This window comes from Microcebus murinus, chromosome 14 (genome assembly GCF_040939455.1).
Source record: "Microcebus murinus isolate Inina chromosome 14, M.murinus_Inina_mat1.0, whole genome shotgun sequence".
In the NCBI taxonomy this organism is placed as follows: domain Eukaryota; kingdom Metazoa; phylum Chordata; class Mammalia; order Primates; family Cheirogaleidae; genus Microcebus; species Microcebus murinus.
In genome coordinates this window covers 70,136,878-70,162,746 of record NC_134117.1, presented here as the reverse complement: position 1 = coordinate 70,162,746, position 25,869 = coordinate 70,136,878, and the positions used below count along the sequence as shown (strand labels likewise).

General features: G+C 36.1%; 1 protein-coding gene across 3 annotated transcripts in view; it reads left to right on the top strand.

Annotated features, from left to right (window-relative positions):
* Nucleotides 1-25,869, top strand: part of ZFAND4 (zinc finger AN1-type containing 4) — a 95,228-nt gene that overhangs the window by 8,802 nt on the left and 60,557 nt on the right. For 2 of the 3 annotated variants that reach the window (XM_012744621.2, XM_012744619.2), the window contains exon 2: nucleotides 3,888-4,188. In XM_012744621.2, coding sequence (XP_012600075.1) covers nucleotides 3,927-4,188 — 262 coding nt within the window. In that variant the 5' untranslated portion in view covers nucleotides 3,888-3,926. Of the gene's footprint in view, nucleotides 1-3,887; nucleotides 4,189-25,869 lie in introns of those variants that run through there. The other variant, XM_012744623.2, reaches the window with a different exon arrangement.

Here is a 25,869-nt window from a genome sequence, read left to right as displayed (position 1 = left end):
ATAAGTAAAACACATGGTACTGGCACAAGAACAGAGACATAGACCTTTGGAACAGGACTGAGAATCCAGAGATGAAACCATCCACATATGGTAATCTAACATTTGACAAAGCAGACAAATATACATTGGGGAAAAGAATCTCTTTTCAATAAATAGTGCTGGGAAAACTGGATCCTCACCTCTCACCTCTTAAAAAAATCAATTCAAGATGGATAACAGACTTAAACTTAAGGCATGAAACCTTAAGAATTCTAGAAGAAGATGTTAGGAAGACCCTTTCGGACGTCAGCCTCGGCAGAGAATTTTTGGAGAAGACCCCAAAAGCAATCACCACAGCAACAAAAATAAATAAATGGGACCTGATCAAATGAAAAAGCTTCTGCACAGCCAAGGAAACCATCAGTAGAGTGAATAGACAGTCTACAGAATGGGAGAAAATATTTGCTTTCTTTTTTTTTTTTAAAAAGACTGTCCTAAGCTAAAAATATTTGCTTTCTACACATCGGATAACAGGCTGATAACAAGACTCTATCTAGAACTTAAAAAAATCAACAAGAAAAAATCAACCCCATCAATAAATGGGCAAAGGAAATGAACAGAAACTTTTCAAAAGAAGACAGAATAATGGCCAGCAAAGATACAAAAAAGTGCTCAACATCTTTAATCATCAGAGAAATGCAAATCAAAACCACAATGAGATATCACCTAACCCCAGTGAAATTGGCCTCTATCAAAAAATCCCAAAGCTAAGTAAGTAAAACAATCTGGTATTGGCACAAAAATAGGAATATTTACCAGTGGAACAGATCTGAGAATCCTGATATAAAACCATCCTCATATAGCCATCTAATCTTTGACAAAGCAGACAAAAACACACTGGGGAAAAGAATCCCTCTTCAATAAATGGTGCTCGGAAAACTGGGTAGCCACTTGTAGAAGGCTAAAGCAGGACCCTCACCTCTCACAAAAATCAACTCACGCTGGATAACAGACTTAAACCTAAGGTATGAAAGTATTAGAATTCTAGAGGAAAATGTTGGAAACACTCTCCTAGACATTGGCCTAGGCAAAGAGTTTATGAAGAAGTCTCCAAAGGCAATCACAGCAGCAACAAAAATAAATAAATGGGACATGATCAAACTAAAAAGCTTCTGCACAGCCAAAGAAACAGTCATGAAAGTAAACAAACAACCTACAGAATGGGAGAAAATTTTTGCATCCTGCGCATCCGATAAGGGGCTGATAACTAGAATATACTAGGAACTCATGAAAATCAGCAAGAAAAAATCAAATAACCCTATTAAAAAGTGGGCAAAGGACTTGAACAGAAACTTTTCTAAAGAAGACAGAAGAATGGCCAACAAACATTCGAAAAAATGCTCAACATCTTTAATCATCAGGGAAATGCAAATCAAAACCACAATGAGATATCACTTAACTTCAGTGAGAATGGCCTTTATCAAAAAATCTCCAAATAACAAATGCTGGCGTGGATGCAGAGAGAGAGGAACACTCCTACACTGCTGGTGGCACTGCACACTAGTTCGACCTCTGTGGAAAGCAATATGGAGATACCTTACAGCGATGAAAATGAGTCTACCATTTGATCCAGCAATCCCATTGCTGGGCATCTACCCAAAATATCCAATGACACTCTACAAAAAAGACACCTGCACCTGAATGTTTATAGCAGCACAATTCATAATTGCAAGGCTGTGGAAACAGCCCAAGTGGCCATCAATCCAAGAATGGATTAGTAAAATGTGGTATATGTATACCATGGAGTACTATTCAGCTCTAAGAAACAACGGTGATATAGCACATCTTATATTTTCCTGGTTAGAGGTGGAACCTATACTACTAAGTGAAGTATCCCAAGAATGGAAAAACAAGCACCACATATACTCACCAGCAAACTGGTATTAACTGAGCAGTACCTAAGTGGACACATAGGTACTACAGTAATAGGGTATTGGGCAGGGGGGAGGGGGGCGGGTATATACTTACATAATGAGTGAGATGTGTACCATCTGGGGGATGGTCATGCTGGAAACTCAGACTTGTGGGGGGAGGGGGAAAGGGCATTTATTGGAACCTTAAAATCTGTACCCCCATAATATGCCAAAATAAAATAAAAAATCCCAGAACAACAAATGCTGGCAAGGATGTGGAGAGACAGGAACACTTTTACACTGCTGGTGGGACTGCAAATTAGTGCAACCTCTGGAAAAGAATTTGGAGTTACCTCAAAGAGCTAAAAATAGAAATACCATTTGATCCATCAATAGCACTATTAGGCATCTACCCTAAAGAGCAAAAGACATTCTGTAATAAAGATATCTGCATCCCTATGTTTATGGCAGCACAATTCACTATTGCAAAGATGTGGAAACAACCCAAGTGCCTTTCAATTCATGAGTGGATTATTAAAATTTGGTATATGAATACAATGGAATATTACTCAATTCTAAGAAATGACAGTGATCTAGCACCTCTTATATTTTCCTAGATTGAGCTTGAGCCCATTATCTGAAGTGAGGTATCACAAGATCGGAAGAATAAGCTCCACTTGTACTCACCATCAAATTGGTACTGACTTACTAACCCTATGATGCTCACATGGTAGTAGTATTCTCCAGGGATTAGGTGGTTGGGGGGAGTAAACTCACAACTAAAGGATGCAGTGAGCATTGTAGAGGGGAAGGGCATGCCTCTAACCCTCACTTGGGTGAGGCAAAGACATAAAATGTAACCAAAATGTTTGTACCCTCATAATACTCTGAAATAAAAAACAAAAGATAGAAGGCAGTCAAAAAAGACCATATATTGTATGAGTCTATATATGTGAAATGTACAGAATAGGCAAATTATAGAGACAGAAAGTAGATTAATGGTTGCTTAAGCTGAGAGGGAGAATGGAAGAATTTGGAAGTGATGGCTACAGGGTAAGAGGTTCCTTTTTGGGGTGATGAAAATGTTCTAAAGTGGTTGTGGTGATGGTTGTACAACTCTGTAAATATGCTAAAAACCAATGAATTTCAGACTTTAAATGAGTGATTTTTATGGCATGTAAATTATATCTCAGTAAAGCTATTTAGAAAAAGGTTTACCTACCTCTCTAGGAAGATAAGTATCTTCTGTCCCAGTTTAAATTTAAGGTGCCCCCTGTACAAAATTTTCACTAATTTATATCAGTTTATCAATTTGATTATTCCTGTGCTTCTACTTCTACACTTGTTAATTTATTTTACTACTTCTAGTTGTTGTGTTTGCCTCCTACACTCATTAGTCATCATATGTTTGTCAATAGAGATTGTCTAATATCTATTACCAATGTTAACCTCATTTTAATATTAGAAAAGTAGATATCCTCTGGAAACCCAAATGCTCATTGATTATTTAGTGAGTACTATTTTTAAGGGACCTATTAAGATGGTCACTATTCCTTTTATCCACTATTATTCAGATGTACGATGGCTGTAAAGTTATGCTTTATATGGTTTAGAAGACAATTTACATGTTTTGTAAAAAGATATACATAAATTTCTTAAAGTTTTGCTAAAATATAGTGATGAATTTATTGGTTTAAATAGTAACAAAAATCTGTTAAATCTGTTGAGTATATACTATTTATAATTATGCTGAGCTCTAGTAAGAGACACTAAAAATATAAAAGTATATACCTATTTTTAATCATACATTATAGATGGGAGAGTAATTTCAGGGATGAATGTGAATAATTCAGGATTAGACATAATTAAAAGCACTAATTTGAATTCTGGGTCTATCTGGAAGATTGAAATGGACCAGAGTTACTCAGAAAATCTTTATGGAAGAATGAGACTTTCAAATAGGCTTGTTAAAAACAAATGATTCTTGTTTTTTAGGTACAAAACTCAAAAGATGAACAACGATATATATTACCAATGTTCAAAGCTGATTTGGCTAGAACTGGAATACAGTTGCCTACAATATATTCTAGAGGAATTAGAAAAGTCAAAGTAATGGATAACAGAAAAGAGCCTCCATTCTTCAATGAAGATAATGTGGGACCATTTTACTACAAACTTCCTTTCTGTGATACCATGGAGCTCTTCATTGAAACATTAACTGGAACATGTTTTGAGCTGAGAGTTTCTCCCTTTGAAGCTGTTATTTCTGTGAAAGCAAAAATTCAAAGATTGGAAGGTACTAGTTTCTCTTTATTTTTAGGATATGAGGATTAAATTTGACCAAGAATGTATAATAATTTTTAAGGTTTTTTAATGGAGAAAATTCAAACATATATGGCACTAGAAAGAATAGGATAATGAATCCCCATGTACCCTTCACTCAACTTCAACTGTTTATCAGCTATCTACTGTCTTGTTCCCATTTCTGTGTTCTCCCTGCCTTGTTACCCTTCTACTAGGTTCTTTTGAAGCAAATTCCTGGCATCATGCTAATGTTGTGAAATAATATTTTATAATAGTTTTGAGCAGGTTATAACGTTCAAATTCTGCCTTAATTATCTTACAGTTACTTGTAATGGGAAATAGTAATTGTATTCCTCCTTTTTTAAATTGGGACTTGAGATTTTAGTATGTGTTCCCTTTTAGTGAGCTTGATTACCTTTTTACATTGCTTTGCAAATCCTTTTTTTTTTAATGTGGAGATTTCTGAGAAGAGTTTTTGGTTTACATTTACGTGTATTCAAAGTTCCTTTAGTATAGCAGGGATACTGAATAACATGTAATGTCTCTTTTATGGTTTGTGTATCTTAAAATTATTCTTTCTCTTTGTCCTTTGCATATTTCTGAAATAAATGATATTTACCATTTATAGTTGTTAATATCCACTTTTGACTAGAAAATTAAATTGTTCCAGATAACACTAAATGGATCTTTGCTTATGGAGCCAGCTGGAACCTGCTTGTAATATAAAGATGATAACTAGGATTGATCTCCAGCCAGTTTAAGTTCAGAATTATAGAAGGATGAGGAGGGTCAGAATTTTGTGAGGCCAAGGATCCTGGTGTCTGAGTTTATGAATATTTGCTGTTTCCCTAGGCCTGGGCAGGTTCTATTGAAGTTAATGGCTGGCTGAGTCCAGTGACCACATCACATCCAGTAATGATTTTGTCCCTCAAATCATTTGGTGAGATCTGGAGTCAGAATAGTTTATTTTGACTTTATTCTGTGTTTTTGTCTATATGCTGGTGTGATGATATATTTTTGAGCAGTAAGATAAAACTCTCTTGTCTGCATTTTTTCCCTCTTTCATGCATTTTAAATAATCTGTATGCAGGAAAAGCACTTTAGAGAGCATCCTGTTTCAATGATTTAATGTCAGAAGAGTAAACTTGGGTTTAGAGAAGATTAAGGACTCTTCCAAGGGAGATATGTAGTTACTGTCAGAGTCAGAACCAGAGCCAAGTTTTCCCTGTCCTCTGGAGGAGATATTGTTGGGGTAAAAGCAGTGGCTTTGTGGTTATTAGACAGTTGAATCCTATTTTAAACATTTATACAAACTCAGTTTTGCAGTTTTATTGGGAAATTAAATAAGGTAATATGTAAAATGTCTACTGTCTTAGTCTGCTGGACTAATAAAATACCATAGACTGGGTGGCTTAAACAACAGAAATTTATTTTCTCATGGTCTGGAGGCTAGCTGTCCAATATCAGGGTACCAGCATGGTTTGGTTCTGGCGAGGGCCCTCTTCCTGGCTTGCAGGCTTATCACTGCATTCTTACTGTGTCTTCACATGGCAGAGAGAGACCATGAACAAGTCCTCTCGTGTCTCTTCTTATAAGGATGGTAATCCCAATATGAGGACCCCACTGTCATGACCCTGTCTAAACCTGATTACCTCCTAAAGGCTTCATTCATCTCCAAACACCATCATACCATATGAATTTTGGGGGAAGACACAATTCAGTTCATAGTACCTACTGCAAGTGGTCAATAGATCTTAATTCCCTCCTGCTGTTGCCATTCCCCATTCTCAGAACCCTCACTTCTTTCCCTCCTGTTCCCCATATTTTATCTTAGTTTCTTATAGCCCATGGGCTGTGACAGTCAATCTGTTCTTCATGAAGCTTCAAGAGGGCAGCCTCATGAAAAGTAAGTTTCAATCCTTTTCTGCATGATCTTTATACTTCCATTCTGGATGACATCTGGGGCCAAAATGGTGGCTAAGACTTTCCAAGTTAGAGGGATATGGAATAGGGAGGACAAAGGCGATGCTGCTTGGGTTAATCCTACAGGGAAAATGGTTGTTCTGCCAGATTGCTTTTCCTTTGCGGCAGTTTTTGGTGAGTTCACAACGAGAGCCTAGTGGGAGATAGAAGGGAGGATGGAAGGGATTGTAGAGAAAGGGTTGAAGGAGTGTGCTGGATTAGGAATAATGAGGCTGTGGCATCAGGAAGAGAGGGACAGTGCCTACAAGGGGACTTTGGGCTTTGGAGGGACATGAGTGCTAAAGTCACACTGCTTGGTTTCAGATTACTAGCTGAGCAAAGTACTTAACCTCTCTTTATTTTAGTTGTCCCAGCCTAAAATGGGAATAATAATAATAGTACCCATCTCAAAGGGTTGTTCTCAGGATTAAATGAGTTAATAAAGGTAAAATGCTTGGCAGACTGCCTGTGTTCTTTATCAGGAGAAAATGAGAAAGTGGAGGTGGTGGAACATGTACCCAAGAATATAAGTACAATACACTTAGGAAGAGACTTAGCTCTCTGGATTTCCAGAGAAATTGGTTGTCTTTCAAGATAATTGGTTGTCTACCACTTACTGAATTAGTTTATTGTTTTCTTACTCATTTTATACCTGTCATATATCTCATTTTTATTTATGCACAACTCTCTTTTGATCACCTGATCTGTTTATCTATCTTTCTGTATGTCAGCATTACATTATTTTATAAGTCTTGATAGCTGATGGTATTTGTTTAATGTGTTATTCATAATTATCTTGGTGGCTCACATTGTCAATTATTTTGTAGAACTTTGCCTGTAAAATTATCTGACCCTGATAGATTCTGGTTATGTGGAAAGGCGAGGAACATATTTTTAACATTTTGAGTCAATAGTAAGCATATATTTTTTATAGGAAATTGTCTCTTTGCCTGTATTTTCTCATTTGTCACTATGAAGTTTTCAAGGTAGTTTCTTTTATTTTAAAATTTCTGCTTTGTCTGTAGTTATGGTGCTTTTTCCTTCTTGATTTGTGCCTTCTCTCTTTCTCAGTTAGTCTTACCAGAGGTTTTTCTATTTTATTGATCTTTTCAAAGATAGCTTTCATCACTGTTGTACGCTATTTTAAAATTTTATCAATATCTGCTTTTGGCCTTTTACTACTTTGTGCATAGTCTGTATCTTTTCTTACTCTTAATTTATTTTCAGCCTTTTAATTTCTTTTTTTCTGCTTGCTTTAGGCTTAAAGCAAGTACCCCCATACCCCTTCTTTCTCTGTTTTCTTAGGTGGTAACTTATTAATAAATTATTGATATTATATCTTCTTTTCTAATATGTGTATTTAATGCTATAAATTTCTCTCTAAACATTGCTTTTTCTGCATTCTACAAATTTTGATAATTTATGTTTTCATTTTCATTTAGGTAATACATTTTTCAATTTCTCAAGACCTTTTCTTTGACCCAGATATTTTGGTATTTTCCAGCTATTTTTTGTTGCTGATTTCTAGTTTCATTCTATTGTGATCTGAAAACATTCTTTGTATGATTTCTATTCTTTTAAATTTGTTGAGGTGTTTTTTATGGCCCAGAGTATGATCTGATTTTGGTGAATGTTCAGTTTGAGCTTGAAAAGAATGTGTATTCTGCTGTTGCTGGATGAATTAGTCTGTAGTATCCCTTATCCAAAATTCTTGGGACCAAAACTATTCCAGATTTAGATTTTGTTTTTGGATTTTAGAATATTTGTGTTATACTTACCTTGGGTCAGCATCCCAAATCTGAGAATCTGAAATCTGAAGTGCTCCAATGAGCATTTCCTTTGAGCATCATGTTGGCACTCAATAAGTTTCATATTTTAGAGCATTTCAGGTTTTGGATTTTTAGCTTTGGGCTGCTTAACCCATATATCCAGTTGATTGATGGTATTGTTGAGTTCAACCGTGTCCCGACTGATTTTCTGCCTGCTAAAATCTGTCCATTTCTGATGCAAAGATCTTGAAGTCTCCAACTATAATAATGGATTCATCTGTTTCTCCTTGCAGCCTTATCAGTTTTGCTTCATATAGTTTAATGCCCTTTTGTTAGATACACATTAAGGATTATTATGTCTTGGAGAATTGCTGCCTTTGTAATTATGTAATGCCTCTGTTTATCCCTGATAAGTTTCTTTGCTCTGAGGTGTGCTCTATCTGTAATTAATAAAGCTACGCCTGTTTTCTTTTGTTTAGTGTTACCCTGGTATATCTTTCTCCATCCTTTCGGTCTATATGTTTCTTTCTATTTATTTATTTATTTATTTATTTATTTTTGAATACTGTTCTTTCTTTATTTTTTCTTCCTTTTATTTCATCATATTATGGGAGTACAAATATTGTTAGGGTTACAAATATTGTCCCTGCCCCCCTCCCTCCCCTCGATGTGCCAGAGATTCAAGCATGTCCAATCCCCCAGTGGTACGCACCGCACTCATTATGTAAGTACACACCCTTCTCCTCCTCCCCCTCCCACCTGCCCACCACCCGATGAAAAGGTTTTTTTTCTTTTTTGTTTGTTTGTTTGTTTTTTGACATTTTGGTTACATTGTATATCTTTGCCTCTCCCTAAGAAGGGTTAGAGTTATGCCCTTCCCCTCCAAAATGCTCACCACATCCCTAAGATTGGACATCCCCCCTCCCCCGAATCCCTGGTGATCATTACCACCATAGTTTTAATCAGTCAGTACCAATTTGATGGCGAGTAGATGTGGGGCCCATTTTTCATGTCTTGTGTCGCCTCACTTTGGATAACGGGCTGAAGCTTAATCCAGGATAGCATAAACGGTGCTAGCTCACTGTCATTTCTTAGAATTGAGTAATATTCCATTGTGAGCATATATCACATTTTAATTATCCACTCATGAATTGACGGGAACTTGGGTTGTTTCCATGACCGCGCAATAGTGAATTGTGCTGCCATAAACATTCGGGTGCAGATGACTTTATAATAGAATGTCTTATGATCTTTCGGGTAGATGCCCAACAATGCTATTGCTGGGTCGAATGGCATTTCTATTTCTAGCTGTTTGAGGTATCTCCAAATTCTTTTCCACAAAGGTTGCCCTAATTTGCAGTCCCACCAGCAGTGTAAGAGTGTTCCTGTCTCTCTGCATCCTTGCCAGCATTTGTTGTTTTGGGATTTCTTGATATAGGCCATTCTTACTGGGGTTAGGTGGTATCTCATTGTGGTTTTGATTTGCATTTCTCTGATGATTAGAGATGTTGAGCATTTTTTTATATGTTTGCAGGTTATTATTCTGTCTTCTTTGGAGAAGTTTCTGTTCATTTTTGTTGCCCATTTCTTGATGGGATTGTTTGATTTTTTTCTTGTTAATTCTTTTAAGTTCTAGATAGATTCTCGTTAGTAGACCTTTATCAGAGGTGTAGAGAGCAAATATTTTTTCCTACTCTGTGGGTTGTCTATTTGCTCTACTGATGGTTTCCTTGGCAGTGCAGAAGCTTTTTAATTTGATCAGATCCCATTTGTTTATTTTTGATGCTGCAGTGATTGCCTTGGGGGTCTTCCTCAAAAATTCTTTACCTAGATCAATGTCTCATAGGGTTTTCCCAACATTTTTTTCTAGGATTCTTAAGATTTCATGCCTTAAGTTTAAGTCTGTTATCCATCTTTAGTGAATTTTTGTGAGAGGTAAGAGGTAGGGATCCTGATTCGCTCTTCTGCATGTAGCTAACCAGTTTTCCCAGCACCATGTGTAGAAGAGAGATTCTTTTCCCCATTGTATATTTTTGTCAGCTTTATCAAAGATTAGATTCTCAGATCTATTCCAGATATCCATGCTTCTGTTCTTGTGCCAGTACCAGGCTGATTTAACTATTATTGCTTTCAAGTACAGCTTGAAGTCAGGAAGACTGATGCCTCCCAGTTTGTTTTTTCTTTGTATTTAAAGTGGGTATCTTGTAGACAGCATATAGTTACATCTTGTTTTTGATCCACTCTGACAATGTCTGTCTTTTAATAGATATATTTAGACCATTGCCATTTAAAATGATTATTAATATTGCTAGATCAATATCTACCAAATTTGTCACTTTTTTCTATTTGTTGCCATTGTTCTTGGTTCCTATTTTTGTCTTCCACTCTTCCTTTTGTGCTTTTAATTATTTTATATGATTTTATCTTCTCACTTTTCTTAGCTTATACTTCTTTTTTCCCCATTTTTTAGTGGTTGCCCTAGTGTTTGCAATATACATTTACAGCTAATTCAAGTCCACTTGCAAAAAATAGTATACTACTGCCTCATGGTAGTGCAGGTACTTCATAGTAATAAAATAATTATTGTCCCTTGTATCATTGTTGTCATTCATTTCACTTACACTAAGCTTATATTATCATAAATACAATGTTGCTATTATTATTTTGAACAAACTGTTATCTGTTAGATCAAGTAAGAGTAAGAAAAATGAAACTGTTTGTTTTACCTTCACCAATTCCTTTTCTATTGCTCTTCCTTTCTTTATGTAAATCTGAGTTTCTGACCTGTATCATTTTCCTTTTCTATGAAAAATGTCTTTTAACACATTCCTTATAATGGGAGTGTACTGGCAACAAGCTCTCTCAATTTTTGTTTGAGAAAGTCTTTATTTTTCCTTCACTTTTGAAGGGTAATTTTGCAGAGTACAGAATTCAAAGTTGGTGGGTTTTTTCTTTTAATACTTTAAATATTTCCCTTGACACTCTTCTTGCTTGCATGATTTCTGTTGAGAAGTCCACTGTAGTAATTATCTTTGCTTCTCTACAGGCAAATTGTTTTTCCCTCCTCTGGCTTTTAAATATTTTTTTCTTTGTCTTTGCTTTACTATAGTTTGATATGATATGTCTAGGTGTAGTTTTTGGTATTTATCCTATTTGGTGTTCTGTGAGCTTCCTGGGTCTGTGGTTTAGTTATGTTTCATTAATTTTGAAAAATTCTGAGCCATTATTACTTGAGGTATTTCTTCTGTTTTATTTTCTCTTTCTTCTGGTATTCCGGCTATACCTTTTAGAGATTGTCACATCTTGTAAAATTGTCCCACAGTTTTTTCATTCTTTTTCCCCTTAACGTTTATTTCACTTTGGGAAGTTTCTACTGACATTTCTTCAAATTCACTCATTCTTTCCTCACCATATCCAGTCTGCTGATGACCCATCAAAGGCATTCTTCATTTCTTTTATATAGTGTTTTTTATTTTTAGTATATACTTTTTATTCTTTCCTAAAATTTTAATCTCTGCTTACATTACCCATCTGTTCTTCCACACTACGTACTTTTTGATTAGATTTCTTAGCATATTAATCTTATTTATTTTAATTTCCCTGTCTGATAATTCCAAAATCTCTGTCATATCATAGTCTAGTTCTGATGCTTATTTTTTTCCAGACTGTGTTTTTTCTTATCTTTTAGTATGTGTTGTAATTTTTTGTTGAAAGCCAGATATAGTATACCAGGTAATAGGAACTGAGGTAAATAGGACTTTAGTGTGGAGTTTTATGTTAAACTGGCTAGGAATTGGGTTATGTTTAATGTTTGCTGTAAGTGCCGGAGGCTTCCTTTACTTTCCCTTGTTTTGTCTCTCCTGTTGTCTTTGGGTTTCCCTAAGAACTCATCTTATAAAGAGTTTGCGCATCTTATAGCTCGTTCAGTTGTAATCCACTGTTATCATACTGGAGCCTTGCTAGTGTGTTGGTAAGGTGTTGGGGAGGGAAACATTCTATAATCTTATGATTAAATCTCAGTCTTTTAGTGGGCCTATATTCTTGGGCTGTGACCTTCAAAGTGTGCCTTAGCTTCTCCCTTCTCTCAACCCCTAAACACTTAGGTGAGATAGGAACGCCAGAGGGATCTGGTCTCTAATAAAGTGAGTAGGCCTTTGTGATGGAGAGTGCTCTGGGCTTTTTTTACCTTGTTTGCTGCCCAAGTTATATAGGGATATTTCTTGGCTTTTCAGAGTGAGAACCTGGTGGGATTCCTTATAGATAAAATTCATCAAAGTATGAGGTCCCTCCAAGATTGCGTCCCTCAGGAATTTCTTTTTTTTTTTTTTTTTTTTTTTTGAGACAGAGTCTCACTTTGTTGCCCAGGCTAGAGTGAGTGCCGTGGCATCAGCCTGGCTCACAGCAACCTCAATCTCCGGGGCTCAGCGATCCTACTGCCTCAGCCTCCCGGGTAGCTGGGACTACAGGCATGCGCCACCATGCCCGGCTAATTTTTTGTATATATATTTTTTAGTTAGTCAATTAATTTATTTCTATTTTTGGTAGAGACGGGGTTTCTCTCAGGCTGGTTTCGAACTGCTGACCTTGAGCAATCCGCCCGCCTCGGCCTCCCAAAGTGCTAGGATTACAGGCGTGAGCCACCACGCCCGGCCTCAGGAATTTCTTAATTCTCATGCTAGTCCATACTCAGCCTCAACCAGTTCATCAAAATTACCATTTAAGTGTTCCTTGCAAGTTATGGCTCTAGAGGCTTCTGTTTCAGATAAGCAGATCTGGGCTGTGTGTGACTCTTTGGATTTGCATATTTCCACAGATTTTGGTGTGGTAGTTTGCCCTGCTACCTCATTTCTCTGGTGGCTCCAAGAAAAGTTGTGGGTTTTAAATTCAGTTTTTTCTTGTGAGAATGAGAATAGCAACTTAAAAGCTGTTTATATATGGGAGCTGAAACTGGGAGTCTCACTTTTTAAAAAAATGTAATCATTTATTTTAAAATTCCTTCCAAGGACTGTGTTATCATGTAAATTTTTGGTAAGTTGAATTTCATTGTTATTAAAATCCAAATATTTGTTTTGCAAAAAATATTCATATTATTGTTCAAAATATTATAATAGTTACGGGCTCTACAACCATAGAAATATATAGGATTAGATAGGTTTGATCATTTTTTGTAGTTTATACACACTCTTAATATTCTAATAATGTTGAGCATGTTTTCATTTGTCTTAATTTTAACAAACTATTTCTTATGAACATGTAATTTACATATTGTAAAATTTACATATTTTATTAGTTTGCCAGAGCTGCCATAACAGAGTACAACAAAGTGGGTGGCTTAAACGATAGAAAGTTACCATTCTGGAGGTGGGAAATCTAAGATTCAAATTTTGGCCAGGTTGATTCCTTCTGAGGGCTGTTGCATGCCTCTCGCCTAGCTTCTGGTGTTTTGCTGTCAATCTTTCTCATTCATTGGCTTGTAGACACATTGTGCCAGTCTCCTCACATGATGATCTCCCTGTATATGTGTGTAGCTGCCTCTAAATTTCTCCCTTTTATAAGGACACCAGTCATATTGGATTAGGGGCCTCCCTTAGTTACCTCCTTTTAACTTGATTACATCTGTAAGGAACCTATCTTGAAATAAGGTCACATTCTGAGGTACTGGGGGTTCAGACTTCAACATATGAACTTTAGGGGACACAGTTTAACCCATAACAAAAATGTTCTGTCAGCAAACATTTACTCTAATGTCATCACCACCACAGTCAATACATCGAATAGTTCCATCATTTACCAAAATTCTCCTGCGCTTTTTATGGCTAACCCATTCCTCTATACCCAGCCCAGGTACCCACTGATCTATTTCTGTTCTATAATTTTGGCTTTTCAAGAATTTCATGTAAATGGAATCATATATTATACAATCTTTTACATTTGCTTTCTTTCATGTATGCATAATGCATTTGAGATTTATCTATATTGTTACATGCATCAATAGTTCCATTGCATTTATGGCTGAGTAATGTTCCATGGTATGGGTATACTGTAGTTATTCATTCCCAAATTGAGGGACATCTGGTTGGTTTTCAGTTTTTGGTGATTACAAATAATGCCATATAAACCTTCACAAGTGTATAGGTTTTCATGGAAGCATAGGTTTTCATTTCACTTGAGAAAGTACTTAGCAGTAGAATTGCTGAGTTGTGTAGGAAGTATACATTTAATTCTGTTAAACTGTTTTCCAGAGTGGCTGTACCATTTTGCATTTGTATGAGTAATATATAAAAGTTCTAGTTGTTTTGCATCCTCATCAGCACTTAGTGTTATCTGGGTTGTTTATGTTTTAGTTTTAATTTCTTTTTTTGCTGATATGTGTTGGCAATATTTCTCTGTAGTTTTAATTTACATTTCCTTAATGATTAATGATGTTAAGCATCTTTTCATTTGCTATTTGTCATCTGTCTTAGCAAGTTCAGGCTGCTGTAACAGAATACTATAGACTGATGGCTTACAGACCAAATTTATTTCTCACAGTTGTAGAGGCTGGGGAAGTACAAGATCAAGCAGATGTGGTATCTGCTGAGGGCACTCTTTCTAGTTTGCAGCTAGCTGTTTTCTCATTTCCTCTTATGATAGAGAGGAGATTATCTCACTCATGTCAGTTACCAGGGTGCTAATCCCATTCTTTAGAACTCTGCCCTCAAGACCTAATTACCTCCAATACCATCACATTGGGGATTTAGGCTTCAACATGTGAATTTGGAGGGATACAAATGTTCATTCAGTCCTTTGCCTCATCTGTATATCTTCTTTGGTGAAATGTCTATTGAAATTTTGTCCCTTTAACAAAATTAGTTGTTTTCTTATTATTGTGTTTTGCAGTCCTAGGGTTTTTAAATTTTCCATTTTTTTTTATGTCTTCTTTGACCTATGAATTGTTTAGAAGTATACTTTTATTTCCATATTCAGAAATTTTTAAAATTTCATTTACTTATTAATCACTAATTGCATATGGTCAGAGGAAATAGAACATTTATGATAAATATGTTACTAATATGTGTAATTGTTTCAGAGTCTTATAGCAACCTGAGGCTCTTTAAAATTCCTGCATGGTATATATAGAAGAGAACAGGAAGAAAAGAAATTAATATAATGAATTATATTGATATGATACATTCAAATGTAACCTATTCAAAAGTAGAATAAATGCTAGAACATATAGTAGAAACCCTTCTTCTTAGTACAGAACACATAAATTCTGGGTAAAAGTTTAAAAAAATTTTTTTTAAACCCTGTTTCAATTTGTGTTAATGGAAATAGTAAGAGGCCTGAAATGACAAGAAAGCTGGTGTTTGTTCCAAAAGCCTTTGACAACCTCTGGTGACCCTGAGCCTGAGGCAAAGGGGAAAGGAGAGAAAATCTGGTACACAATGGGCAGTTTACTTAAAGATAACTCTTTGTTCCCCAAACCCACAAATGTCCTTTTTTGGCGTCCCCACACCCCCTGCCTCTTTATTTTCTGGCCCAACAAGTTATTTCAGGGTCAAGGGTCATCTTCAGGATCATCTTGTATATTTTCTGTCCCTATTTTTCCAAGGAGCCCTGGTTCTTTTTTTTTTTTTTTTTTTGAGACAGAGTCTCGGTTTGTTGTCCAGGCTAGAGTGAGTGCCGTGGCGTCAGCCTAGCTCACAGCAACCTCAAACTCCTGGGCTCGAGCGATCCTTCTGCCTCAGCCTCCCGAGTAGCTGGGACTACAGGCATGAGCCACCATGCCCGGCTAATTTTTTATATATATATATCAGTTGGCCAATTAATTTCTTTCTATTTATAGTAGAGACGGGGTCTCGCTCTTGCTCAGGCTGGTTTTGAACTCCTGACCTTGAGCAATCTGCCCGCCTCGGCCTCCCAAGAGCTAGGATTACAGGCGTGAGCTACCGCGCCCGGCCAAGCCCTGGTTCTTTTTATTCTAGAATAGTATTAGACATCAAGATATGGGCATGGCAGTTGACTCTTCAGCCACAATGGTGGGAGCTAGACAACAGTGGAATGTTATCTTCACAGTTCTGAAAGGGAATAACTATCTCTACCTAGAATTGAATATCCAGTGAATTTATCTTTCAAGGGCGAGGACAAAACAAAGACATTTCCAGAAAAAACAAAACTTAAGTTCCCTAATGGATTCTTAACCAAAGGAATTCGGAAAAAATACATCTAAGAAGGCAGCAAATGATCCCCAAAAGGAAATTGGTGATACAAGATGGAATGGTTATCCTTGTCAACTATATTTCAGTAGAGTTGATGGGAAGATGTTATAGAATGCTTAACAAAATGACACACTTCTGGATAAATCTAAGTAAATGTTTACTTAATAAAACAATGTAATATATGGAAGATTAAAAAAATCAAGAGCTGAGCATGGTGGCACATGCTTGTAATCCCAGCTACTCAGGAGGCTGAGGTGGGAGGATTGCTTGAGTCTGGGAGTTCAAGACCTGCCTGGGCAACATAGTAAGACCCTATCTCTAAAAAATAAATAAATAAAAATATTTTTTAAAAATCAAGAGAGAATTAAAATCCTGGTAACAATGACATATAAGTCAAGGTGCAATTGCCTAAAATAAGAGCACTAAGCCTTAGCATTGTTCATGAGGACTATACAGCTATGATTAGCTTTAGACTTTATTTTGTTAAATATGATCATTTAAATTTTTAGAGCAGTCATTAGGGATTAGGAGTAGAGTTATGTAACTTCCAAATGGTAGACAAAAATAATACAAGTGCCCCATGTTTTTCCATCTCTCTAATGCATAAATGAGGCAAGTAGTTAAAGCAGAACAATTAGAAAGCACAAAACACAATGGTAGAAATGAATAGAAATAAATCAGTAATCTTGATAATGTAAAGTGGATAAAACTAATTGAATGACCAAAATTTATAGACTATATTTTTAAAATCCATATGACATGCTGTTTATAAGAGAAGTAATCTAAAATATAAGAACCTAAAAATGTTGAAAATAAAAGGATTTAAAAATATATACCAGGCAAATACTAACCTGAAAAATGCTTCTGTATTCATCAAGTTATGTAAAATACATTTAAAAATGAAACACATGAGCAAGACATGTAGAGGGATATTTTTAGTAGTCTTATTGGTAATATGAAAATTCTGGAAACAAATGAATACAGTAGAATAGATAAATTGTGGCATATGTAAATATATGTGTCATATTGGAATGGAAGTCTATGGAATACATTATTGCAGGGAAAACAAATAATAGTTCTACTTGTAACATGGGTAAGTTAAAAAACAATGGTGAATTAAAAAACCAAATTTTAGAGGAACACATACACTCTGATCCCATTCATATAAAGATCAAAAAGGGGCAAAAGAAACAGTACCACATATGGAAGTAAAGAAATAATGAAAAGCAGGTGAATGGTCCACACCAAATTGGGATGGTGATTACCACTGGATGGAGGGAAAAGAATGCAGTTGGTGAGAAGCATGGAAGAGTGTTTTTTTCTCTATATCCTCACCAACATTTGGTATAGTCTTTAATTTTAGTCATTCTAATAGTTGGGTAGTGAGATCTCATTGTAGTTTTAATTTGCATTTCTCTAATGACTAATGATATTGACTATTATCATGAGCTTATTTTCCATCCTCGTATATTCTTTGTTAAAGTATCAATTCAAATCTTTGACTCATTTTTAAAAATTAGGTTGCTTGTTTTCTTTTTGTTGAGTTTTGAGAATTCTTTATGTATTCTGGAGTAAAGTCTTCAATCAGATAAGTATTTTGCTGAGATTTTCTCCCAGGCTGTGGCTTGTCTTTTTATTCTCTTAACAGTATCTTTTGAAGAGAACTTTTGCTGAAGTTCAGTTTGTCAATTTTTTATGGATGTGGTATCATATCTGAGAAATCTTTGTCTAATCTAAGGTCACAAAGAGTTTCTTTTATATTTTCCTTTGGAGGTTCTATAATTTTAGGTTTCATATTTAGTTTTATGGTTAATTTTGAGTTAGATGCTTTTTGGTGTGTGGTGCAAAGTATAGATCAATGTTCATTAAATTCATTCATTCATTTTATTGCACATGGTTATCCAGTTGTAGTACGATTTGTTAAAGAGGCTATTCTTTCTCCACCACGTTGCCAAAATCAGTAGCTTTATAATTCTTGGAATCTGGTAGTCCTAACCCTCCAGTATTCTTTTTCAAAATTTATTTGGCAGTTCTGGGTGGACCTTTGCATTTCATATGACTATTTCATAGTTTTCTGTGTATAGGCCTTTCATATCTTTTGTCAGATTTATTATCTTAAGTATTTTCATATTTCTTTTCTTTGTAAATAACCCAATCTGTGATATTCTGTTGATAGCAACACAAAACGGACTAAGACATGGGTATTGACATCTCTAACTATAGTTGTAGATTTGTCTTTTTCTCCTAGCATTTTATTGGTTTCTGTGTCAGGTATTTTGGTGCTGTTATATAGGATGTACATGTATGTATGAGGTAAATTGTATTGTTTAGTTTCAATTCCCAATTGTTAGTTGCAAGTATATAGAAATAATATTTTTTGTTTATTGATCTTATATCGTGTAATCTTGCTAACCTCACTTATTGTAGTAGTATTATTTTTGTTATATTGACTTTTCTATGTAGGCAATCGTGTTATCTATAAATAAAGGCAGTTTAACTTCTTTCTTTCTGAAGATGCCTTTTATTTCTTTCTGGATGCCTTTTATTTCTTTTTCTTACCTGACTGCACTGACTGGGTACATCCAATGTTGAATAGAAATTGTGAGAGGAGACATCTTTGTATTTTAACTAATGTTAGGGGGAAGTATTCAGTCTTTTACCATTAAATATAATGTTAACTGTAGGTTTTATCAGATTGAGGAATTTCCTTTCTATTCTTCATTTGCCAATCATTTTTACAGAACAGTTGTTGGATTTTGTGAAATGCTTTTTCTGCTTCTATTGAAATGTGGGTTTTCTTTTTTAAGTTAATATGGTGAATTAAATTGATATATATATATTTTTTTACTGTGTGAAACATCCCTGGGATTAACATTACTTGTTTGTGTTGTATTGCCTTTTTAATATATTGTTGAATTCTGTTTGCTAAAACTTTGGGTAGAAATTTTATATCTGTGTTCATCAAAGATATTGGCCTCTAGTTTTATCTTGTAATGTCTTCATCTGATTTTGGTATCAAGGTAATAATACTATCTATCCTCATGGAATAAGTCGAGACTGTTACTTCGTATGCAAATTTTTGAAAGAGAGGAGAATTATTATTATATCCTGATTTGTGAATCCATCTCTTTAGTAGATACAGAGCTATTCAGGTTTCTTTTTCATCTTGAGTAAACTTGGGTAGTTTGTGTCTTTCAAGGATTTGTTCATGTGTTGTCTTGCCAGGAGTTCCCAACTCTCCCAACAGGTTGGGTCCCAGGCAGGGATGTTGCAAGAGATTGGAAATAAAGAAGACAGAGATAGGCCGGGCGCTGTGGCTCACGCCTGTAATCCTAGCTCTTAGGAGGCCGAGGCGGGTGGATTGCTCGAGGTCAGGAGTTCAAAACCAGCCTGAGCAAGAGCGAGACCCCGTCTCTACTATAAATAGAAAGAAATTAATTGGCCAACTGATATATATATAAAAAATTAGCCGGGCATGGTGGCTCATGCCTGTAGTCCCAGCTACTCGGGAGGCTGAGGCAGAAGGATCGCTCAAGCCCAGGAGTTTGAGGTTGCTGTGAGCTAGGCTGACGCCACGGCACTCACTCTAGCCTGGACAACAAAGTGAGACTCTGTCTCAAAAAAAAAAAAAAAAAAAAAAAAAGAAGACAGAGACAAAGTATAGATGGGGAAATCAGGGGACCTCCAGCATTCCCATGAGCCCCAGATCAGTATTTATTCTTTTAGCAGCCAGTTACCAGTCACTGATTTATACGTATCATGAGTTTAAGTTTCAAGATCTCCCAAAGTAACAATAAACTAAGTATACACAAGTTAAAGATAAAATTGTGAGCCGGGCGCGGTGGCTCACGCCTGTAATCCTAGCTCTTGGGAGGCTGAGGCGGGCGGATTGCTCAAGGTCAGGAGTTCAAAACCAGCCTGAGCAAGAGCGAGACCCCGTCTCTACTATAAATACAAAGAAATTAATTGGCCAACTGATATATATATAAAATTAACCGGGCATGGTGGCGCATGCCTGTAGTCCCAGCTACTTGGGAGGCTGAGGCAGAAGGATCGCTCGAGCCCAGGAGATTGAGGTTGCTGTGAGCTAGGCTGACGCCATGGCACTCACTCTAACCTGGGCAACAAAGCGAGACTCTGTCTCAAAAAAAAAAAAAAGATAAAATTGTGAGTCATCAGTAAGGCATATAATCCAAATAGCAATAAAGAGACCACTACTTCTCTCTACTTTATCTAGTTTCTCATTTACTGAGACATGAACTCAGGAAAGAGATAGGAACATTGCCTCAGGCTTGGAATAGCAAACTGGCTCTTGTCTGCTGGGCTGACATGCTTTGATCATTCTCTTTGCCCTCAGATTACAAGCCCCAGTCTTTGTAGACATCCAGGCTATAGCCCTCAGGATTCAAGGTGGGGTCTGTTTGCAGACATCCCTGATTGGTGGAATGTTCCCCTCAAGGTCGAAATGCTTTTGCTCAGTGAACTGACATGTCCATAGGTTGCTCTTTGACAAAGTCCTGTACCACTCATGGGGTTCTTATGTCTCAACCCTAACCTTCAACATTGTCTAATTTCATTGGCATACAGTTCATGATATTCCCTATTGTCCTTTCAATATCTGTAGAATCGGTAGTGATGTCACTTATCTCATTCCTGATATTAGTAATTTACATCTTTTGAAAAATCATTTTTTATCAATTTTAATAAACTTCCTAAGAACCAGATTTTGCTCATTGATTTTCTTCCTTGTTTTTCTGCTTTCTATTTAATCAATTTCTATTTGATTTTTATTAATTATGTTCTGCTTACTTTGAGTTTAATTTGCTGTTTTTCTAACTGGTTAAGAGAGAAGCCAAAGCCATTGATATAAAACATTTCTGCTTTTATAATTGTGGTATTTAGCACTTTAAGTTTCCTCTAATGTACTTCCTTATCAACATCCCACATATATTGATATGTTGTGTTTTCACTTTTATTCAGCTCAAATTATTTTCTAATTTTCCTTTTGATTTATTTATTGATCCAGGGGTTATTTGGAAATGTGTTGCTTAGTTTCTAAGAATTTGGGGAATGTCTGGAGAACTTTCTGTTACTGGTTTATAATTTAATAGAATTGCATGATTTGAATCCTTTTACATTTACAGAAATTTGTTTTATGGCCCAGGATGGTCTCTTTTGGTAAATGTTAACCTGTGCATTTGAGAAGAATGTGCATTCTGTTATCGATGGGGGAAGTATTCTATAAGTGTCAATCAGGTCAAGTTCTTTGATAGTGTTATTCTGTTCTACTGTGTCTTTACTGATTATCTAATTATTTTATCAATTATTGAGAGAGAAGTTGCTATGGTTTGAATATGTCCCCCAAAGTTGGTGTATAGGAAACCTAATTACCATTGCAATGCATTGAGAGGTAAGGGCCTTTAAGAGGTGATGAGATGCTAGAGCTCTGCTGTCATGAATGGATTAATACTGTTATTGCAGGAGTGGGTTCCTGATAAAGGGATGAGTTTGGCTCCTTTCCCTACTCTCTTGTTCTCATTCTCACCATTCCACCTCCCACCATGAGATCACCTGATAAGAAGGCCCTTGCCAAATGCCAGTGAAGTGCTCTTTGACTTCCTAGCCACCACTACCGTGAGCAATAAATTTCTTTTCTTTATAAATTACCCAATCTGTGGTATTCTGTTATAGCAGCACAAATCAGAATAAGACAAGGGTATTGAAATCTGTAACCATAGTTGTAGATTGGTCTTTTCCTTCTTGTTACTTTATCAGTTTCTTTGTCATGTATTTTGAAGCACTGTATTTAGGTGCAAACACTTAGGATTTTAAATTCTCTTAATTTAATTGACCATGTCATCATTATGAAATGGCTTTCTTTATATTTGCTAATAGTTTTTGCCCTGAAATCTGCTTTGTCTGTTATTAAAATAATCACTCCAGATTTTTTTTTTGACTAGTGGTTAGCATGAAATATTTTTTCATTATTTTGCCTTTTAATCTTTTTTTTTTTTAATTTAAGGTGCTTTTTTTATAGGCAGCATGTAATTGGGTCTTGCTTTTTAAAATCTAATCCAACAATCTCTGCCTTTTAATTGCAAGTTTTAGACCATTTTGTTTAAGAGGATTTGTTGGATCATAATCCTGAAAAACACAATCCTGAACACTATAGCCCTAAATGTTGAGACCCCAAAAGATCAAAATCCCTCAAGTCTGAATCCATAACATCTAAAATCCCTAAAGTCTAAAATCCCTCATGTCTAAAATCCCGAAAATCACAGTCACAGGATAGCTGCATCATGTTAGGTGGAGCTATTACTTTGTTATTGCCTTCATTTGGAAATGAAGTGTGGCTTAAGGAGATGTATATGGGTGCCAAGTTCACAGGGGTAGACTCTTGGACTTTATTTTAGTTGTCAGCTTGATTGCATTAAGGAATGCCTAGAAACCTGATAAAGCATTAGTTTGTGTGTGTCTCTGAGGGTATTTCCAGAGGAGATTACTGTGTGAATCTGAGTGGACTAGGTGAAGGAGATCTGCCCTCATTACTGGTGGGCACCATCCAGTCGTACAGGGGCACTGAGAGAGCAAATACAGAATGTGAATTGGTCTCTCTCTGAGAGCTGGAACAGACTTTTTTCTGTTGCCTTGGGTATCAGAACTCAATATTTGCTGGCTTTTGGGACTCCAGTACTTACACCAACAGACCCTCAGACCCTGAGGCGTTCTGCTGCGGACTGAGAGTTACACCATCAGCTTCTCTAGTTCTTAAAATAAAAATATTGCAACTTCCTCAGTGAACAAAGACATGTCCCTTTTGTACATCTACATTTATGAAAGATAAGATTTCTCAAGATCTTGGCTTTTTGGGTGATTGCATAAGCAGTAGTGATCCATTGTGGTGTTTTTGATCGATCTTATCAAAAGATTTAGGTTTGTCATGGTTTTTCAGATGACCACAGTTATAAAGCTAGGGGAACACAATTACCAGTGATAGTGATATATGTGTATACATTTCCCTTTTCGACCTATTTCTTTATGATTATGATTTGTCTGCTTATAATTGTTATACCTGTGCAACAGTTGTCAGTATACGTGCATGGTTATGCTTGCAAAAATACATATATGTTGACAATGTTATGCATACATGACCATTATAGAATTCCAGAACATTTTTATCACCCCAGAAAGTAACCTTATAACTCCCAGTTTTCCACTCTTCTCCATTCCCTGGCATCTACTAATTAGCTTTCTGTCTCTATGGATTTGTTTATTCTGGACATTTTATATAAATAGAATCATATAATATGTGACCATTTATATCTGGCTTCTTTTACTTAGCATGATGTTTTCAAGGTGTATCATGTTGTTGCATATACTTTATTCCTTTTCATGGCTGAATAATACTCTATTATATGTATAGACCACATTTTATTTAACCACTTATCATTTGGAAATTTGGCTTGTTTCTACTTTTTGGCTATCATGAATAATGCTGTGATGAATATTTGGGTAAAAGTTTTTGTATGAATGCATGTTTTCATTATGCTTGGATATAAACCTAAGGATGGAGCTGGGCGCCGTGGCTGATACCTGTAATCCCAGCAACTGGGGAGGCTAAGGTGGGAGGATTGCTTGAGGCCGGAGTTCAAGACTGGCCTGAGCAACATAGCAAGACCCCATGTCTACAAAAAATAAAAAAGAAAATTAGACTTCTGGGCAAGTCTAAATAAATGTTTACTTAATAAAACAATGTCTAATATAGGAAGGTTTAAAAAAAATCAAGAGTTGGGCATGGTAGCAGTGTGAGCCTATAATCCCAGCTAATCTAGAGACTGAGGCAGGAGGATCACTTGAGCCCAGGAGTTTGAGTCTGCAGTGAGCTACTGTATTTCAGCCTCCAGCCTGGGAGACAGAGCAAGAAGATTCTGTCTCTTAAAAAGAACAAAAACAAACCTAAGAATAAAATAGCCTGGATCATGTGATAACTCTATAAGAGTTTGAGGGACACCAATTTTTTTCACAGTGACTGTACAATCTTACGTTGTGAACAGCAATCAGCAATGTATGAGAGTTCTACTCCATGTCCCTACCAAGGCCTTTTTTTTTTTTTTGGTATAGCTAGCCTATTGAGTGTTCAATTGAATCTCATTGTGTTTTGATTTCTGCTTCTCTGACTGAAATGTCAAAGATCCTTTGTGTGCTTAATGATCACACACAGTCTTTGGAAATGTCTATTCCTATCTTTTACCTATTTTTATATTGGGTTATGTGTCTCTTAATTGTAGAATTATAATAGTTCTTTATATATTTGGGATGGTACCTATGAAAAGACAAGCCACAGAATGGGAAAAAATACTTGCCTCTGTGAGTTATCTTGTTATTTTCTTGATAATATTCTTTGACTCTCAAAAATTTTTAATTTTCATGAAGTCCAACATGTTTTCTCCTTTTGCTGCTTATACTTTTGCTGCCATATCTAAGAAGCCATTGTGTAAACCGAAGTCACAAAGATTTTTACTTGTGTTTTTTTTCTAAGAGTTTTATAGTTTTACCTCTTACATTTAGGTATTTCATTTTTTTTAATTGAGATAAAATTCACATTACATGAAATTGACCATTTTAAGGCGTATGATTCAATGGCATTTAGTAAATTCACAACATTTTGCAACCTTCACTCTATCTAGTTCCAAGACATTTTCGCCACCCCAAGAGGAAACACTTGTTAAAAAATCAGTTAATCACATATGTATATTTCTGGCCTTCCAATTCTATTCCATTTTGCCTGTGTATTAAGACTTGAAATTGGGAAGTATGTGTCTTCCAATTTTGGTCTTTTTCAGAGTTGTTTTAGCTATTTGGGATCCCTTGCATTTCCATTTGAATTGTAGGATCAACTTGTTCATTTCTGCAAAAGATGCAGTTGGAATTTTGATAGGTATTGTATTTAGTCTGTAGATCATTTTGGAGAATAGTGCAGTCTTGAAATACCGTGTTTCCTCGAAAATAAGACCTACCCATAAAATAAGCCCTAGCAGGATTTCTAAGCATTTGCGTAATCTAAGCCCTACCCCGAAAATAAAACCTAGTGATGGGCATGGCTATGCAGTGAATCTGCACAACCCATGCATTTCTTCTGGGAGGGGTAAAGAAGACGAGCAGCCCTTCTCATCTGCCCCATCTTGACAGCTACTATCCCAGAGGTGACCAGAAAAGTGCAGCAGCCCCCCAACAAAGTCGGCTCCCCCTGTCAGGTCCCGGCCATCCTGTGCGTGCTGCAAGCTGAGGCTTTGAGGGGAAAATAACACATCCCCTGAAAATAAGCCCTAGGGCGCCTTCTTGAGGAAAAATAAATATAAGACCCTGTCTTATTTTCGGGGAAACACGGTAGTAAGTCTTCCAGTCCTTGAACACAGGATATCTTTCTTTTTTTTATTTTATTTTTTTAAAGGCTGGTCGAGTGGAGCAGTGGGAGTGGAGAAGGAACAAAGGAATCTGTAACTGGTTGTGATCAATTAGTTGTAAACACCACTGCACTGGGACCAACTGTCACACAGGATATCTTTCTATTTATGTATTCTTTAATTAATTTCAACAAATTTTTTTGTAGTTTTCAGTGTACAACTGACCCTTGAAACAACATGGGGGTTTGGGGAACTGAGTCCCTGTGCAGTCAAAAATCTTTGTGTAACTTTTGAATCTCCCGGAACTTAATAGCCTACTGTTGACTGGAAGCCTTCC